We start from the raw sequence: 20,040 nt of genomic DNA on the forward strand, positions 1-20,040 counted from the left end.
TGGAAAAATAAAAGTTCACTTTACTAAGTGTTACACCATTCAACAGAGACTTTATTTCAAGTTCAGCAAATAACTTACTGCCTTCAAAAGAGTGTATTTATATATATGAAGCAAAGAAATGCTACTGATGATAGAATAATTAAGTCTACAAAGCAAAAGTCTCCGAGATCCTTCATTTGGCTCAGTGAATGAGACTAAATTCACCGTTCAAACAATCAGTTGTAAATAAATACATAATGCATTACAGCAAGCAGCCAAGTTTGGAATTTTTCATCAACGTAGTGCATACAACATCAAATCTGATAACAATGACAACTGTCAATAACTATAATGATAATGGCAAGATTTAGCAGAAGCAATAAAATTTACAATCAGTGCATGCTATAAGCATAATGACATTCATGTCCTCACCTTTTCTTACATGTCATGTGACATTGGGTGAAAATGCACTCCAGAAACAGCAAAGAATAAAAATAAACACTGGCTTTGTAAACACTATGGCAACAAGAGATGAAACACTTAAGGACATTAAATTATTTAACATTATATTTTGGCACTGGATTTTCATTATATATATAATGAAAATAGATAACCTCCCGCCACCATGTATAAGTGTATATATATATATTTGAGGCTTATATATATATATATATATGTAAATATATATATCAGCCTCAGTCAATATTAAGTCAAATATTTACATTCAATTTGTGTATGTGTGTGTTACAGAGAGAGAAAGAGAGAGAGAGGAAGAGAGAGAAAATGACGAGCTCAAACGTTTTATCATTATTGAAAATAAAACATTCATCCCCTTGAATACATCTCAAAATGTAACATGAGCCACAATGAAAATTAAAGAAAATCATTCAGCATTGTTACCATTGATTGTTACATATAAAGTATTGCCAAGTTCTCTAATGTTTTGGCCTCATAATAATTTAAGTTATTACACAAATCCGTTTCCCTTCTCCTTTTTCCCCTTCCTGCTCTTATGCCTCCCACTCTGTCATTTCTTCTGTTATTCATGTCTTACCCTTCATAAGGCACCAGTCCTAATGATACTTAAAGTTGGACTGTGAAGAAGAGCCCACAACTGGGAGACCACCACATCTGCTCAAACAAATATAAAGTAAAGCACGTCTATAAGGAACATAGTGATGGTGAAACTGAAAGAGAAGGAAAAAGAATGATAAAAAGGGGAGTGAGGCCATCTTAGAGTAAGGAACTTGTCTTCCAAAAGAATTGAATCCTCCCGTGGTTTTGAATTCTCCTCAAGACATTTTTTCTTTAAATGGATACTTCATATTCCCGTGTATCCTGCGGGCAAAGTGAGAATAAAATCAATTCAAGTTACTTGGCATGTTCTAACACAACATTTTATTGACAGGATAAGTAAGATTAGTATTCCAGTATTCCATATTTCAATACTATAAACTATGGAGTAGACACTATAAAATACTATATAGTCTCAATAAAACCAAATATGAAGCACACACATATATAGCATTATAGCATATAGCTTATAGCATTAGCCTCACACTCACCCCTGCCTCATAAAGCGGGTTGTTGAAATCCGACTCGACTGTAATGGGACTGTAGGAGTGTGTGTGAGAAAGAGACTTCCAGAATAGAGGCTTCCACTCTAGTCTGCATATGCTGTGGGTGAGAAAGAGTGTGCATGAATGAGGGCTAGAGAGTATAAATTAATATTATAATGAACTGAGTTGGATAGCTTTCCCAAAGTGTTGGTTCTTGCATTCCCTTCACACACAGATATCACACAATCTCACTCCAAGGGGAACAACAGAAAACCCAAAGCAGCGGTAAAGCTCAGCACAGAATAAAACATATAATGTGCATTGAGACAATCGGTTTCAGATCAGAAAAAAAATAATATATTGGGTTATATAACCTTTAAGTATTTATCATGTTCAGTGTTGGGTAGAAATGCATCACTCAGTAACATGTTACAGCAATACTATTACTTTTCCCAGTCACAAGTAGTGTAACAAATTACTATTTCGATTTCAGTAATAATGGTACAGTTTCCAATCAAAAAACTAAGTCATTACTTTTGTTATAATCCAATAACTATATCCCTTCCTCCTCCTTCGATGCGAGGAGAGGAGTTTAGATGAGAAATAGCAGAAAAGTTGACTTTCTTTGGTTGGCGCATGTTTTCTCACTACTTTGATTCTATCAAGCAACAGGATGACAATAACACTGGACATCAACTTTTTACATTGAATTTGATTACCTTAGTCATTCACAAAGAGACAAACAGGTGATGCAATTGAGTATCACTTACTTCGTATAATACATGTAAATTCCTCCAATCAAAAGGATGACCAGGATGATGGGCAGAATTATTGCCAAGGCAATGTTCTCGCTCAGTATCTGATGGGACGGCTCGAATGACTGGGAAACTGTACGATAGAGAAAACATGAAAATGAATCAGAAAGTGACAGGTAATGGCTCTACTGATTGTTGTGAGTTTTTTTCTGTTCCTAATAAATGTACTTTCCATTGGGTTATTAATCTACCATCACAAATTACTTTAATGGAAACACATAAATACTAAATCTGGAGAAACTTTGACTTTTATAAAAACAGGACATCATGTCTGTAGTAAACCAATACACAACTCCCAATTCACACCTTCCTACATTTCAAACATTTTTACCCAGTGGAAGTTACAAATATGATTTGATGGTCTATGTCTGGATAGATGCCTAAAACATTATGACCCAATGGACTTGGACTTGAGAAAAAAAAATCACCTTCTAATTTGTGATCATCCAAAAGCTCCTCATATGCCACTGTGAGAGACAGAGAGAGACAGAGACAGAGGACATTGTCATGATTTCAGGAGACAGAAAACAAGCTGTTTGTTATTATGCCTGCGATGAATAACCTGGAAGCCAGATGGAAGCCTGGATCCTTGAAATACATTTCTATCCTGACTGCACCTTCAGGATCTCACTATCATTTTTCTTCTTGCTACTTTATCTTCTATTACCAAATATATTGTATAAGATGGAAGAGCACAACACCTCCATAGTCCACAAACTTTGCATCAAACTTTGTTAGACAGTTAATGGCATTCTTAACACAAACTCTTCCTATCCCATTGGGTGGCGTTAAGTATATTAGAGAAATATAAAACTTCATTAATTCAGACTGGGGAAATTGCAGATGAGATGTTTTGAGCAATTTTCCTGTTCTGTTTCCAGACTGCAAACATTGCCCAAAGAAAGTCCAAATCACAAAATTAGCATATTAGTATGTTGAGACACATGGTGACAGCCTTTACCTTTACAAAAGGGCGGTGGGCTGTTCCACTGAGACGGATGGCCTGGGACGCAGTTGATAATGACCTCACCGATGAGTTCGTAGCCCTCATAACAGAAGAAGCGCAGCGTCTCCCCTGCTTGGTAGCTGTGCTTGTACAAGGTTTGGTAACCATTGTCAGGAACGCCAGGGTTTGGGCATGGGTCATATTTTACTGTTTACACAAAAACAAACAGAGGACAATTAAGTATTTGCACTTAGTTTCTGCTGTGTGCAACAGGCTTAACAAACAGACCGGTGAACACACTGGGTGGCAAGGATGGGACTCACAGACACACTTCGGGCTGCGGTCGCTCCATTTGGGGGTGCCAGTGTCCCGCCCGTGGCAGGAGATTTGGCTGGGACCTTCCAGCTGATAACCCTGGTTACAAGAGAAACGGACCACTGTCCCGACGGCAAAACCAGCCTCAGGACGCACAGAACGCGCTCCATTCACCACCTCGCCTGGATCAGGACACTGCTGGACTGCAGGGGACAATGTGGGACACATCATACAATTTACAATTTACAAGGCTCCAACATCATGTTGGTGTTTAATTTGATCCTGTGGTGGGACTTCATTAAAAATGTCTCAATACACAGAACAGAAAAACAACAGCTATGTGAATCCTAACTGCATTAATTATAATAACTTAATAACTTTATTTATATAGCACTTTTCTAAACAAAGTAACAAAGTGCTTGACATAAAACATAAAAGACAAGAAAAATAACAATTACAACAACAAGGGATAAGCAAAGCAACAATATATTGAATAAAAGAGACAAATAAAAACCAATGAAAGCATAAAACAAAGATAAAACACAAGTAAAAGGGTGTAGATAAAAGAATAAATCAATAAAACTATGAGAAGGCCACAAGTAAAAAACATACAGGCAATCAGAAAGTAGAAAGAAGCCCCAATGTGTTTTTGCTTGGAATTAAATATTTTTAAGTCTATATAATAAAACTAAAAACATGAACTTTTCACATCTTTCTTGTCCAATGTTAACACAAAATACAACTGTCAACCCCCTTAGCTTCAAAATACTATAAAAACCTCATATTTACTTATCACATACACATGCCAGTCCATATCAAAAGTTCCTGTCTGGATTTTGGATTGGGGTTTTAAAATACAGTATGAGCCCCAACTTGTCTCACCTTTAACACAAGTAGGTGGACTGCTGCTCCAGGAAAGGTCCCACTGGCATGTAATGATGTCGGAGCCGCTGATGTCATATCCTGGTTGGCACTGATAGGTCAACACGCTGCCTCTCACAGGAGAGGAGTGGGAGGAGCTGATCCAGCCATACTCAATCTGAGGGAGGGTGGGGCAGGTGTCATTCGGCTCCACCTCTGCATGACACAGAGAGAGTGCATTTAAATTATAAAGAGAAGATGGGTAGAAAAAGTTAATCTGCTCATTATCTGTTCATCAATAAATACATCTGTGATAGTTTTTGGCATATTGCTTTAGATGTGTAAAATGCTTTTCTGTCCAAAATGCAGATAGAACCTATAAGTATTTTATGTGTCCATGACAGTTGGTGTCCAGTGCAAAATTGCAGTAGTTGAAAAAAAATGTTTTGATTTTTGTAACCCTGGTATCATTTGCCGAGTAAAAGCTTCAATATTAGCTTCAAATTTAGCCATATAGCAATAACAAACTCCAATGTTTCTTCTCCTCATGTTACACCATCCAAACGTTGGTGGCAGCATGGCAGCACAATAACAAAAGCATTTAATTACAATTGCGCTTATACCTTCAGTAAAAGAAGCAACATTATTTATTATGACCAAACCCACTGTTTAACTGTGTGCTGCTTACTTTACAAAACTGACTATTTTGACGGGCCAGCTAGGTCAGGCCACAAGAAAAAACACTCAGGGTGATAAACAGAATACAGCCATTCTAAATTATCTATCAGTGAAAGAGAAGATTAAAGATTATTAAAACTATTTGAATGATGACCGTGTTGAGACAAAATGTGTAAAATATGTACATTTGTCTAGAAATCGGCCTCATGATCTCAATCTCGTGCTGACTTTAATAAAATATAAAGCGCAAATACTGTCTGCTTCATCTCTGTGAGCAGAACATAATCTTTGAGGAATCATCATCTAAACAGATTTTTCTCATGAGGATGTCACAGTGTTTGTGTAAATCCCTTCCTAAATAACTGATCAACAAATTTGATGAGCACTTAACATTTCCCCTTGCAATTATGAGGTGCCGTGGATTTGCAGCCACATTAACTACCAGTTTGCTCAGGGAGTTAGGGACTCGTGGTCAGGGATTACTGCAGGACACAAAGGTCGGGGTCCCAAAGATAAAAATCTATGACTAAGACAGAAGTTATATATCATATGATGGCAAGGATTTGAGGAGTAGTGGCTAGTCATACAGCATTCCCAGCTCTTGTTAAACTTGTCTTACATAATTAAGCTTACAGTTTGCGGATACAAGAGTCAACCGTCCCTTTAGCTTACTATTGTTGGTACTATTTGAGTTCTGAGCTGCTGAGCGGGCTGTTTGAAGACCTGTTGAGACCAATAGCGAGTTCAGAAATTAGTGTGCAATGTTGTGAACTAGGTATAAGTGTGATGGGAAGAGGCCACTTGATAAATCCAGTGGCATACCTGCTCCTCTAACATCCGAGCGAGATTTCTATTTCTAGAGGAGCTCTCCCAAAATAGCACAAGGGGTAGTTGCATCATATCCTGTGTACTGGTAAATTAAATATCAACCGCATGAAGGTTTTGGCAGTTACTCACAAAACATGGATCCAGGAACACACAATGGATTTGGTGAATACATAAATACTAGGGGGCTTGGGAAGAGTTGACTTTGATCTACTGACTTCAGTGAGCATGTCCACTGTGGGATCTATTTCTTCAGAGGACAAACACATCTCAGGCACCATGTTGTGCAATGCTTTTGCATTCCATTGCATTTTAAAGTAGTAACTTGCTGCCATACAATTTGAGTGCATATGCCAAACGTGGAATATAATATAATTGGAACCAAATAATTAAATTCATGTACTTACAGAGCATACTTACCACGATAATGAATGAGGAATCCCTGACTTAGGATGAAACTGGAATCATCTGGATCACTTTGAAATTGAATGGTGACCTCTGACCCCCCAGATACAACCTGGAAGCGCTCTTTGGACCCCAGGTACTGGCCGATCACGTGGGACATGAGATCATGTCCATCAAAAATAGTCAGCACATCAGTGTGGCGGATATTCAAACTTCAAGAGGGAAAGACACCAATGAGAAAAAAAGAAATGAGAATTCACTTCAAAGAGATCCTTTCTTCAGTGTGGGCAGTCTGCCCACCTGAGGCATTTTATTAGTCAGAACAAGGAGAAGAAAGACAGGAAAGGCAGTAGACTATGCATGACTATCATCTCTAACATGACCTTATTTTTTCCCATTCACTCCGTTGTAACTGTTTTACTTTCATGGTTAATTGTACTGAGCACTGAGGTGCATTTTATGGATGAAAGATGATAGATAGAAATTATACAGCAAGTATAAAAATACAGCTACAAAACTATACAAGTTTATATTAAGTATCCAATAACCAACCTCCTACAGCTATGGTATCTGTGAGAAATTTAACTCAGGCAGCAAATTATCAAATCTGAAACAAAATCTGTAAAGCAAAAATCTGAGAATTCAACATTAGGGATTTGTTTACTTTATCTGCAGAGCTTCTACAATTTTGCTAATTTCTTTGTGACATAAATAACAAGAAAGCTTTTATATGAAGTGTTTGTATCATTAGTTATGTAAAATTCTCCATTATCTATATTGGTCTTTACATGATTATTCAATTTATTGATTCAAACTGGGACCTGAAAAAGCCAGGCTGAAAAGTATCGACACAGCTATGAGTAGTTTCAACAGAAACACAGATCAAACTAGCTATACTCACATCTGTACATCCAGTTCAATACGTTTCTCCTCGTTACCACGGATCTGCCATACACAGTCTTGCCCCTTGGAGTAGCTCTGGGGCCAATCAGGAGACAGGACGGTGCCGGAGGGCTCGGTCAGCTCCCCTCCACACACAGCTTACAGGGTAGGAAGAGAGAAATCAAGGTGAGGAGGTACACTAATGGACTGAAGGGAAGATCAAAGGGTGATGAAATAACGATGGGGGAAGGAAAGGGAAAAGTGAGTGAAGTGATGAGAAATAAAATATTAATGGAGGGGGAGAAGATAAATAAAGGTATAAAAGAAGAGAAATGATGGGGGAGAGGTGATGAAGGTTTCAGAGAGCACACAAAGAAGAGACAGAGAGACGTACAAAATATTATAAAGCAAAGAGCACAAGTTCCCACAGCCTTTGTAGAGTTATCATCATGAAGACCAGCTTACCTAATATATTGAGATGTTTCAAAAAGATTTCATAACTGTTACACTTCATCTGCACACTACTTCCTTTAAAACCACTTACAGACCTTTGACATCTGGGTCAGTTGTAGAGCAGATAAGTGAATTTCAATATATTCCACTTTCAAGACTTTGAATTGAGTTTTGTAGATCGGCCACAGTACAAAAGGATAATAAATTGACATCAATTTCGGTTTCACATTCCTGTTGCAATGGCCTTTAAAAAAAGAAAAATGTTTTCATTATTATTTATTTGTCAGGGACCATGAACAACACTGTTCTAACTTAACTCTAGAGCTGATTTTCATCCGCAGTCCCTGGGCAGGAAATATACAGATGTAAAAAGGCAATAGAGTGCCATATACACACAATACAACACAAAAGATGAAATCCACAGACAATACAGTACAATACATATGATGTCATGGAGTGCAGCAACAATTCGGAGTGATGCCATAGAAGAACCATTTCTAGTTCCACAAAGAACCTTTTAAAGAACCATTTCTGCACTCCTTTGCTTAGACCCCTGCATTGTGTTTTTGTTTATCTGCCCTTGTATAGCCTCATTTGCAATTGCACAATATATACTATGGAGGGGTTTGGTTATTTTCCACATTTATGCCATCACCCACCATCCAATAACGAAGAATTAAGAACCTTTTAATATCCCAAAGAACCATATGGTTGTGGAACCAGAAATGGTTCTTCTGTGGCATCACTCCGAAGAACCATTTTCAGTTCCAGTTCGCACCTTTATTTTTCTGTGTGTAGTGATGGCCTAAGTGAATAGTCAGCTTAATCTATCTATTATGGCAGATCAAATCTAAGCTGTTGAGAATGATCACTCTGACACTACTAGCATCAATATATTTGACTTCCACCATATTAACTTGTGACCCTAACAGAAATACAATACAAGCAGTTGGTGAGGTGCGTCAGTAGAGCGAACTCTGGACCGCTGTAGCACACGATGCCAGGTGTTGCTCTCCCACCAGCCGCCTTAAGTAACTCAGATCATGCAAAGCGCCTCCTGATTCCTTCTTACAAACCGAGGCTTGAAACTGCCAAGCCGGACTAAAAACCAAGTGTGTGTGCGGCCAGGTTAGGCTGTGGAGCGGATCCAGGACTGCCTGGACTCATCGCTCTGGCATGTGTTCACCGAAACATGTGATGGAATAGATCAGTGCATGAAGACAGTTTTCATCCTACACCGGCTTCTGTGAGGAACACTGCATTCCAGCCAAAACAGTCAAATACAGCAGTAACAAAACATAGTTCCCTTACAATCTGAGAAGGCTATGAAGGGTCATGAAAAGTGGTAATAAGACTGAGCGCAATATGAGCTGGATAAGACAGACACGACCACCGAGACTGAACACAAGCAGAATCTGGAACAACACTTTTGCTCCAGTGCGTGCACCTGGATTTGGGAGAGCTCTATAAAATAGTACCAGCCACAGACGCAAAGCTCTCCCAACCACAGGCTGATCTGTCATTACCTAACCAGCTGAACAATGTCCATCGGAGGCATGAGAGGCAACCCTCCTCCAAAACCAGTTCTCAGGACCCTGCTGAAGCCTCTAACCTCTCCTCCACACTGGGCACAACGTCACTTTTAACATCATGTTGATAATATGGCACTTGAGTTTTCAGCCAGACCTTGGCCCGGTGCAAAGTCCCTGCCGGTGTTTTATCTTCCACAGTTATCCCAGAAAAACATATCTCCTGCCCTAATGACTACAGACGAGTGGTACTGACATCATTGCACCGTCTGTTCCTTTCAGTTTGCATCGCATGCCAACAGATCAGCGGATGACACAGTCAGCGTGGCTCTCCACTTCATGCTACAGCATCTCACATTCAGCACAATTCAATTCCAGTACTACATCTAGAAACTGATTGAATGTCTTTCTCTCTTCATCCTCAAATTGTTGTGTAATGGGTGATTATAGAATCCACACGCTGTCCTGAATGTCAAAACTCTGCGTGCTCGTCTGGGAAACACTTCTGGAAGCATGAACTCACAGAGGATTAAGGTCGATTAAATCTAGGAAATGTGGCCCAGAACGGAAGGAAAGAAGGACGGAAGAAGGATAAGAAAGGGCACACAGAGCACACTTCTGATAAAGGAAATGAAAAGCAAACACTTACCCTTGCACACAGGCTCACTGTCATTCCAATGCGGATCGCTGGGGTTGACACACTCGATCATGGCTGAGCCTTGCTCCATGACGAAGCCCGGAGAGCAGGTGAAGGTAACAGTGGTGCCCAGCTGATATGTGATGTCACTGCTGCTGAAATTTCCATGGGGCATGTAGGGCTCCCAGCAATGTTCACCATCAAAAGCTAAAAGAAGACAGAGAGAGAGAGAGAGAGAGGTAAGAAGCAGTGTGTGTGTGTGTGTGTGTGTGTACCAGTTACAATAAGTATCTCCCCCTCAATCCCAACTTTTTGTGTATACGTTTTTCATTTTCTGTACTACAAAAAGGCACAATAGTTAAACAACAGCTAAACATCTAGCTTGTAAAAGTATTCATCTCATGCATCTCTTGGGCCAAGTCAACCCACTGGCAAAAATGTGTTCAATATTCCATGCATTTCCAGTTAGATTTGTATAGATTTAAGAACCGATTAGATTATTTTTTCAGTGATTTTTTTGTTTTGGTTTCAGTTTCATTTGTTTCAGAATAGTTTTAAGCGTCAGAAAGGAAGTTGTTCTCCTTCACTTAGTTGCCTGAAGAAATTATGCAACCCCAGTTTATGGGTGTGGGAGAAATGTAGCTTTTAACTTGGGCTCTGTACCCCCCAAACCCCTAATTCCCTTTGGCTAAAAAAGTTCAGGCGGTAGAAACGAAATAAAGGCTGCAGGAGTGAGCACCATCAAGGCCCAAAATAAATCCCACAGAAGCGTGGGCAGACTATAAGCACTTTGTTGCCTCATTAGGCCCCTCTTATGCACAACAAGAAACTAATGAGGAGAGGGCCTTGCATTTCTAGAGGGCCGCCTCCTATTAAACTCCATTCCCATTTTGGTTGTAGTCAACTCATATCAATCCATGGTGACTTTTACTTTTAGTTTTAGAAGCTACAGCTTCAGTAAAATGTCAGTTTATTATATTAACTATTATTATTATTATTACTTTTTAATAAAACTGAAGAAAATGACAATCCCAATGTTAATCCAAAGTCTATTAAATTCTGTGGTGAGTTATTTTAATTGTATCAAGTATTAGACTGAATCTGACTGGTTTTCAGGGAGAATGCTTTCAAAAATTACACATAATTTTTTTAACCATCTTGTGATCATCTTAACACGGTGCTTCTTGAAAGAATTGTTCTTATGTTAGGTTTCAGTACTGTTTCTTCCTCACTGCTAAACCTCGAGATTAGTTTTGATCAAACTTGGCAAAAATGTGACAGAATGAGGTGCAGCTCTGCTGCTGCCTTTGTGTTTTGTTGAGTAAGGAAAAGGCTTGCTCATGGAAGAGAGAGGATGCAGGATAAGTATCAGGAGTCTCTCTGCTCACCCTCATACCGCAGTGCCAGCAGCAGAGGGATGGAGGAGGAATCGGCTGTGAGCTCCAGGTACAGCATGGAGCTCTCGCTCAGCAGCCCACGCTCAGGAACATCGTCCAGGTCTGAGTCAAAGAGTGGAGGAGACAGGGAGCTGTTTCCACTGCGCACAATTAACCTAAGAGGAACGAACCACAAAAGAGACTGATGGGATTAGTAAACCTGATAGAAGAGTGAGATGCTCTATCAAAAGCGAGTTAGCCAAGAACCCCAGCTGTGAGCAGTGTGTGAACTGGACAAAAGGCCCTCAGGACAACTGTGCATGCACATGGGTAGTGAGTTGATGATACACATATGATCACATTTGTGAAGTCAAGGATAAAACTTTCAAATCTATAGTGTAATGCTTAGATTAAACAGTTCTGATTAACATAATGTCTTCACCCAGACAATTAAATAATGTTGATTACTTTATTAGTAGATTATGACTTTTCAATTTGCATTCTTTGTAATAAAGCCAATTATTTATGATATGTGTTGATCGTTAAATGATCTGCAATGCTCTAATCTGCTCTATGACTGCACCAGACCTCTTGAAAATGTGACATTTTAAGAGGAACATAAATTGCAAAGGATTGAGGAGGCATCTCAAAACAAAACATGCAAATTTTGATTCACCATAGCAAACAAGACTCATAATCTTTAAGTTTGATATATGCATTTGTAATAATCTGTACTCCATGTGGTCTTAATGATAAAACTGTTGTGCACAGTCTGGGAGAAACCAGACTGTATGAGACACAAGTCAGTGAAAAAACACACTGATTTATCTTACTTATCATCATCCTCATCCAGTGCAATCCTCTCAAAGTGTAGGTGGAGTTTGTGACCCTCCTTGGCTTCTATTAACCAATGGCAGCTCAGGTTGTTTCCATTACTGTGGTTGCTGACAGACGGAGGAGGAGGTGACAGTATCCGGCCCACTGTTGCATTACGAATCCACCCTCCACACGACACAGCTAAGGAAAAATAACATCCCATACATTATTTCCCAAAATCCACCACCATAAAAATCACAATGAAATTAAAGACTAGCCAATGATTGCTGATAACCAGTGATTTTAAACCTTACATGCAATGCAAAATGTTTTTATTTATTTATTTTATTTTGGAATTTATTTTGGCTTTCACTGGTGCACTGGTGCATGATGAATACAATACATTCAGCAGTTTTGTAAGAAAGAAAGAAAGAAAGAAAGAAAGAAAGAAAGAAAGACATTGTGCACATGCAACTGACCAACACACTGTGGCTCAGGAGTGCTCCAGTGTGGCTGTGTTGTGTTGACACAGGTAGCCACCTCATGGCCCCGGACCTGGAAACCTGGATCACAGTGGAAGTGGGCCTGACCTCCAGGATGGATGTCTGTCACCGTCACTCCGCCCCCCTCAGGAGACAGAGGGAACGGGCAGGACAGCAGGAAGGCTGGTGACGTTTTTTGAGAGATAGGAAGGAAGAGGAAAATTCATGATATAACTGAAGTATAATGAGAGATATACACTTGGACTTGAAACATAGTAAATATAATCTGTTCTGCATCACCCCCTCACACCTCATTAGGCATACTCCTGAACTTGACCAACAGTATGAAGCTCTATGTGGCTTGGCTAAACAAGGCTGGGCAGAGGAAGCACTCTGAAGGAAGTGTGAAGTAGAGTTTAGTGAAAATACACTTACACAATGTAATGTTACCAATTTTTTTCAAGTTAGGTGCATGTGTTCCTATGGAAACAAAAGGCCACTGTACAACCCTGCTGCCTTGTGGGTTGCCAGGTTTTTATCATAGGCAATTTTGTTGGGCAATAGTATCAAAGTACTAGCCTTTACTTGTATGAGAGATTTCTAACCTATCAAGGAAAAGACCTGCCTTGTCTCTTTATTTTTCTGTTACCCTGAAGGATCCAAGCAAATGAGTGTTATTTACCTTGATAGTGGAGGCTGAACATGCCGTGGTTGGTCTGTCGGAGACTGCGATAGTGAATGTGCACCTGATTGGTTGAACTGCGGATCACCTGACCCTCTCTCATCAGAGTCTCGTTGGCCAACAGCTCTGGTCCCAAACCTCCATACCCCAGGATCGTCAGAGACTCTTCCTTAGACAGGTTGACCTTCCTCACCTAGAGGGAAAACGGGAAAAAAACAACATGGAAAACAGTACTGTAAGGGACAATGTCCTACTGTGTGATGAACATTTTAGGACAGGGTTAGGGTCTTCCTCCTCCTGCTACTCCTTCTCCATCCTGCTCGCTCTCCAGATATCAGAGTTCGCCCCCTATCCTACCTCACAACAATCCTAAACAGAAGTTGATTTTAAAAATATTTTAATGAAGCTGTTGATTTGTTTTGCTCTCTTTAATGTTACAGCACAGTAATTCAGTGTTTCAACTGACAGCTGTCTTGTAAACATGTGATGTTGCTGCCAATAAACTACTACTAATACTACTACTAAACACTTAAACACCTAGGCTACTTAAAGGGGCAGTAAGTGATCCATGACTTTATTGACCTCTACTGGCGACCAAGGAATTGCAACAACATCTAAAGGTCTAAAACAGCTTATGGCCTGTAATTGACATCAGTAAGATCAGAATTACTACCAAATTGTTAGCTTGTTATCACTTATTGATTTAAATTCTTAACGGTTATGATACAGTACACAAATGATTAATTTATTAACATGTCATTGATAGATGATAAAATAAGTTACACTACCCAATTACCATTAATTAGTACGCAATGTAATTTGAACAAATTTACTGATCTTCAATACATTGTAGTTAACATTAAATGATAATTAATAAATGCTAAACAATGATTACTTCACCATTTATTAGTGATTGCTACAAAGTGTTACCAAATTAACTTGAATCTTCACACCTTAATTGTCCCATAATGCTCTTCTCATGTGCAAATGATGAATACATGATGTCACACGATGAGAGGATGTTCGCCATTGATTAGTTTACACGGACTTCTACAATGCAGTGATGCATGGTGATATAGAGCTACTGTAAATCTTAAAATGATCGTAATGCAACAAATACTCTGACATTTTATAATAAATCATATTGTTGTATAAGTACTTGTGTATGTAATATGTTTTAAGCTATGTTTGCTAATGTTAATTAGCAAGCCAAGTAGCCTAACGTTACTGTATTCACCATAGAAGAGATTAAACCAACTAATTAACTAGGGAGCCACAGAGCTGATATCACATTCAAATAAACTGATAAATAATTGGCTCTCATGTCTGCACTGTGGGAGTGTACAGCAGCTGAATTTGTTGATTCTGACTGCAAAATTTTGTAGGTCGATTAAATGCTTTAACTATGACTTCTTCTACTAAGAAATATAAAAAAAAAAAAAATAATAAAAATATCGTTTTTGTACTATATTCCTCTCATTAACCAGAAAAGCACAGAATCCTAAAGTAAGATCAAATTGAATGGACTTTGTTTTGACAGTGGGAAGAATTGTCTTTGCATTTCCTGTGATTTACTGCTTACTGATTCACATGGAGATAAGATACATTACCTGAATTTCCACACCGTAACCTGCATACACAGTAATGCTGTAGGTGCATTCCAGAGGGGAAAAAGAAGGTGAAGACGCAGGGTCTGGTGACTCTACGATATCCTCCATCGCTGACAGAGTCGCATTGCATTGTACTGTGAGAAGAGGGAAGAGGTGGGAGAAGAAAGATTAAGTATTCAGTGTGTATGTTTGTGTGGAGAAATAGGCTTAACTTTAAAAAAAAACAACGTAATTTAGCCAGGGAAGCTTTACTGAGCATGCATGCTTTTTTTCAGCAACAGCCTGACTCACATTCATACACTTACACACTTTCACTCTAGTTGAGCATTGCTTTTTCATTTTCCCCACTATTTTCACAGTCAGGCCAAACTGAACTTTGAACCTGCCTGCTTCATTAAAAATTTGCTGCTGCCACCACAATCTGAAATAATCACATTTTGTGGCAAAACATGTCCCATTGTACAGCTACACTCTCTATTCTCAATTCCATGGATTTATCCTCACATTTATTGTAAACTTTCTTTTATCCTGCGCTGCATCTGTAAACAATGATATATGATAGATGATTATATCACCGCAAAAACCACATTCACCAACTTAAGACAAATAGACATAAAAAGTTAACCAAATAGTTTTCTGTATTTTGCTACAGATCACAATACAATAATGAAGCGGAAGTTTCAGCTATCAGAAACTGCCTTGCCACATACAAATAATTTTTTAGTGAACTGAAAACCAAATGCATCACTTTCACAGTGCCTTTTCAAATTTTCAAAATATATTTTCAAATATACCACATACAGAAAAAAAAACGTTCTAAAAGCAGTAAGCTAGTTTAGCGAGCATTGTCTTTTCTAACAAGGTTTGCAGGGAGCACAGCGACAGCTTGCTTTCAAACTGTTCTGGGAAATGAATAAAAGCTCACCATGGAAGTAGAGGCCACAGCAAAAGACGCAGTATAATGAGTTGATAATTACAGGGAAAAGTTACCACATAGTCAGTATAATAAAATGATACGGAGCTGTTTTGCTGTGCTGTGGGTGAAATTGTGTGGCTTCTCCCCCAGTTAATTATTTTACTGTCCAGATGACTGACTGAAATTACCGATGAGCATGGGTAAAATCAAATTACTGACCTCCCCTGGTAATACTAATGCTGTCCGGAGATGGCTCTACAGTTAATTTGGGTAACAATGCTCTGAATATTGACAAGCTCAAACTACTGTAAGAGTGCCAACATTGGTGAAATTAAATTATTTAATGTCAGGTTTGATAATTCAGCTGATAGTGTTAAATGGAGAGTCAGTCAGAAGGGCCACTGCACCATCAGCCAGGAGACTGAGGGGACATGCTTAAAGATGGATTCAGCTGAGCTTCTGCATGTAGCGGAAACACTTAATGGCAGGCAGTGTTGTGAAATAATGATATGACCTTATGCCATACAATAAAGTTTAGATATGCAGACTGATCTGGCAATGTATCGAAGGCATTTTAAAATGTCATTTAATACTGTGCTCTATGGTGATTCGTGGTATGGTCACATAATCCTGTCATGGTGGGGGAATGTAATGGTTGCATAATTCGCATCCACGGCACCCAAGTTTGTGCTCTTTTCAGGAAATTTGAAGATGAGACTGTGTTGGTAATACTAGCAACCTGCTAACATTGTTTGATAGTTCTCTACTTTTGAAAATTCAAACTTTGTCCCATAATTTTGTCATATACGGCCTGTAGGGGAAAGGTGTTTTAGAGACAGAGGTTGCAATAAAAACACACACACAAAAAAACAATAAAACACAGTAAAAAGAATAAAAACACAAACAGAAAAGTCAAGTAAAACAAAACCAAATCACCACAACATGTACCCATATAGACCGACATCAGTTGATAAGACCAGATATTGAATATATCAGCCAATGTTTACTGTCCCACCAGAGCAATATTCTGTTAATACTGCTACTTCCCATTCCAGGCTGCAGTATTGGTCTAAATACATTTTTAAAATGCAATCCTCTGTTTGTTACACCTGGAAACTATTTTCCACTCTCTCTTCTTTCTCCTCGTTCCCTCCCCTCCACCGCTGCCGCCCTCCACCCGATGTTGTCACCTACTACAAGAGGAAGCTTAATCAAATCAACCCCCCCCCTCCTCCCCCTCTTTCTCTGGCTTGACCTTTCTCTCCCCAAATCTGGTGTCAATCAGCTGACCCACCACCTGCATGCTCAACGCCATTTCCTCATCCTTATTTCAAACCATCACTATGGTGATGGTGATGCTCTTTTTTCACCAGAATGAACAACAGCTCTCACCCACCATCACTGAGTGCTATACAGGCAGCCAAGCCCCTTCAGCCAAAGGTTTATGTTGTCATGGCGCACTGCTGAAGTGCATTTTAGCCACTCATTTGAACAGGACACCATTTGGCACTTCAGCAACTCTATTATTAGTTATCTGGTCATGGTGAAACTAACTGATACTTTGTCAAATTAATGCTGCCGTTCTTATGATGTTACAACATTGATATTAGGTGCTGCTGCTGATGACAATGGTTATATTCATTCACCTGGCTATTGTTTGATTTGATTTGAGAATAACTGTTGGTTGTGTTCATAATCCATGTTCTGTTTGTTTTTTTGTAATTACTAAAAGACAAAGGGCATTTTGAAATTTTATTGCAAATATTTTTCTGTGTACAAAACTTTTCATGTCACTTTGAGTTACAAACAGTGAATGTGTCACTTGACAACAAATACACAATGTAGAAAATATGGCAGACATCTTCCTGACTTTGTGTCGCAGCCCCTTTTGCACAATCCACATCTCAGTTGTCTCAAAGCTTAAACATTCTTCTCTGACTGGCTTCTCTTTAGCTACATCTCCTCTCTTGTGATTGGTATAGATTTAATAACAGAAATCAATAAGGGATAATACATGAACGTCCATGTAGGTGATGCAGCTGGCTTCTCCCAGCAGTTCAGACAGGTGAACCACTGTGTTTTTCTTGCTTTGTGTTATGGGGGACAGAGGGGAAAAGAGGTAGTGTCACTGAACCCATCAAACAGGAGACCTGGAGTGCATTTCATCACCTACATCACCAGGTATCAGGCCTTTGACTGACAGGAAAGACCCCAGATTTTAGCCTGTGAAAAGAGTAAAAACACCACCTTTGAAAAGCTTCTTGGTGTGGAGTTTCATTACTGTATGGGACGGTAGCAGGGATGCACTAGTGAATACAAAATGGGTAAACAATGAACTCCATTTGGTGATCACCAAAGGATAACAAAAATCACAAAAGGTGTTTTCAGAATAGTACCAATTTATGTTTTATATTATTTTCATAAACATTTGCACTGAATGTACTAAAATATTAGGGCATCTCTTGATACTGAGCACAATCCACATCTTAGTTGGCTCAAAGCTTACAAATCCTTCTCTTTATCTACATCTCCTCCTTTGTGATTGGTATACATTTAATAAGGGAAATCAATAATGGATTATGACTTCTATGTGGATTCACCTCATCAGTGTACTTCATGAAAAGAGTAAGTGTCCCTAATATTTTTGTACATTCATTGTTTATCAACTTGTAGGGTGTGTAAACTAGGCTTTTGCTGTGTTTATGCTCCACAACACTCACAACACTGGAATCAATCTGAAAAATCTGAAATATACAAACCAGCCTTTCTTTACTCTCATCTTCTCCTGGTCTCCAAGACTTCAGTCATCTGTGTCCTTCGCCCTCCACCTCACTCCAAAAGTTCAACACTTGAATCCTGTAACCCGGACATACATGAAACATGTTACATGGCACTTGCAGGAGAAACGCAGGAGCATACACAAACACACATGAACATTAGACTGTTAGCACTCAAATTATCACCCAGCAGCTGTCATTAACTACTTCTAAATTTAGCTGAAATAAAAACACTGCAATATTAGCAGTAAGCTGAAAACCTAAAATCAACACTTGCTGATGTTTTAGAATGTCAGTTAACATAATTAGTGGTTTGCTAACTTAACTCTATAGCTAGCTACAAAAATACAACATTAGGTTACTGAGGACTGATCCTGTAACACTATAAACTAAATCAAATTTTTTGTTTTGTTTTTATGTTTCATAATTCAAATTTAAAAATGGCTGTTTCACATTACCTTGTCTGTAGAGATTTCCTTGTTAGTCTTTCTTCAAAGGCGGGCGGAGAGAGAAACAGACGATGTCGCGACAGGAACCAATGTGATTCAATAGAAATGTGTTAGGTTTATAAAAACACAGCACTTGTCACTGCTGGTGCAGGTCTGCAAAACATTGAGTTACAAACTTTGGGGTTCTGAATGACTTGCTTGAGCATTTTACCCTCACTTTATCAGAACCACAGTAATTAGATAAACAACCACAGCTCTGGGAGAGTCAGATCCCATTAAATTCATAGCGCCATGCAGGTACCTGGCATGTGCATTGTGGTTATGGTTGTTGTGGTGATCAGAGTGGTAGTGGTCTCCTCCTCTATGAGCGGTGAGGACATGGCATTTCTTGCTCCTGTGTGGCCGGCTGCAGAAGACGATGTTAAAGCTGTGGTCAGCACCCCCGGAGATATGACGGTAGCTGCAGACTCGGTCTGGCCGAGCCCGGGCACAGCCTGCGTCGGGTTGGTCGTAGTACCTGCAAAGTCCAAAGGTTCAAACGCCGTAAGTGTCAATTCAAATGAGCCACCCACATCATACCAAGCCAAGACCCATGTTAATGTACCTGTGCCTACAGAAGCCTGTCCCAAATATTCCTTACTCTGTAGAGCAGCATGGATCAGGTCACCCAGTGGATAAGAGTCTGGGGTTGATGTGGGTGGAGCATCAGGCTCAGGAGTCACAAAGCTCATTCCTGAAATAGGCAAGACTCATTATTTGTTATTCACAAAAATAACTAAAGATGCACGTGATTAGCAGGACTTGGCAAGCAAACTGCACAGCAAATAACTATTTTTCTAACCACTGGTCTGTAATCTAAAAGCCACTCACCACTAGTCCATGATTGTGCTGGGACAACAAACGTGCATGCATCAGAGCACACACACACACACACACACACACGCACACACACACACACACACACACACACACACACACAGTATTTGTTACCTGAAGCTAGGTGGATCATGGTGACAGACAGCATCACAGCAAGACGTGAGAACCCCAT

At 39.4% G+C, this 20,040-nt stretch overlaps 1 protein-coding gene across 1 annotated transcript; it reads right to left on the reverse strand.

The window, feature by feature from the left end:
• Nucleotides 1-1,197: 1,197 nt before the first annotated feature.
• sez6l2 (seizure related 6 homolog (mouse)-like 2) lies at nt 1,198-20,040 on the reverse strand. Its single transcript, XM_071899907.2, has 18 exons — nt 19,983-20,040; nt 19,597-19,725; nt 19,294-19,509; nt 14,851-14,984; nt 13,241-13,433; nt 12,556-12,741; nt 12,094-12,277; nt 11,273-11,436; nt 9,897-10,091; nt 7,285-7,423; nt 6,399-6,595; nt 4,497-4,691; nt 3,623-3,817; nt 3,315-3,506; nt 2,782-2,820; nt 2,309-2,426; nt 1,545-1,656; nt 1,198-1,317 (listed from the first exon to the last, which is right to left on the reverse strand). The coding sequence occupies exons 1-18, from the start codon at nt 20,038-20,040 to the stop codon at nt 1,288-1,290; spliced, it is 2,676 nt and encodes an 891-aa protein (XP_071756008.1). The 3' UTR covers nt 1,198-1,287.

Source organism: Centroberyx gerrardi, chromosome 7 (genome assembly GCF_048128805.1).
Source record: "Centroberyx gerrardi isolate f3 chromosome 7, fCenGer3.hap1.cur.20231027, whole genome shotgun sequence".
Classification (NCBI taxonomy): Eukaryota; Metazoa; Chordata; class Actinopteri; order Beryciformes; family Berycidae; genus Centroberyx; species Centroberyx gerrardi.

Coding starts and splice junctions, on each gene's coding strand:
- sez6l2 (XM_071899907.2), bottom strand. CDS start 20,040: ATGGGGTTCTCACGTCTTGCTGTGATGCTGTCTGTCACCATGATCCAC. Junction 14,985..19,293: donor AACCACAATGCACATGCCAG/GTACCTGCATGG, acceptor CTCTTCTCACAG/TACAATGCAATGCGACTCTG. Junction 4,692..6,398: donor ATTCCTCATTCATTATCGTG/GTAAGTATGCTC, acceptor TGTGTCATGCAG/AGGTGGAGCCGAATGACACC.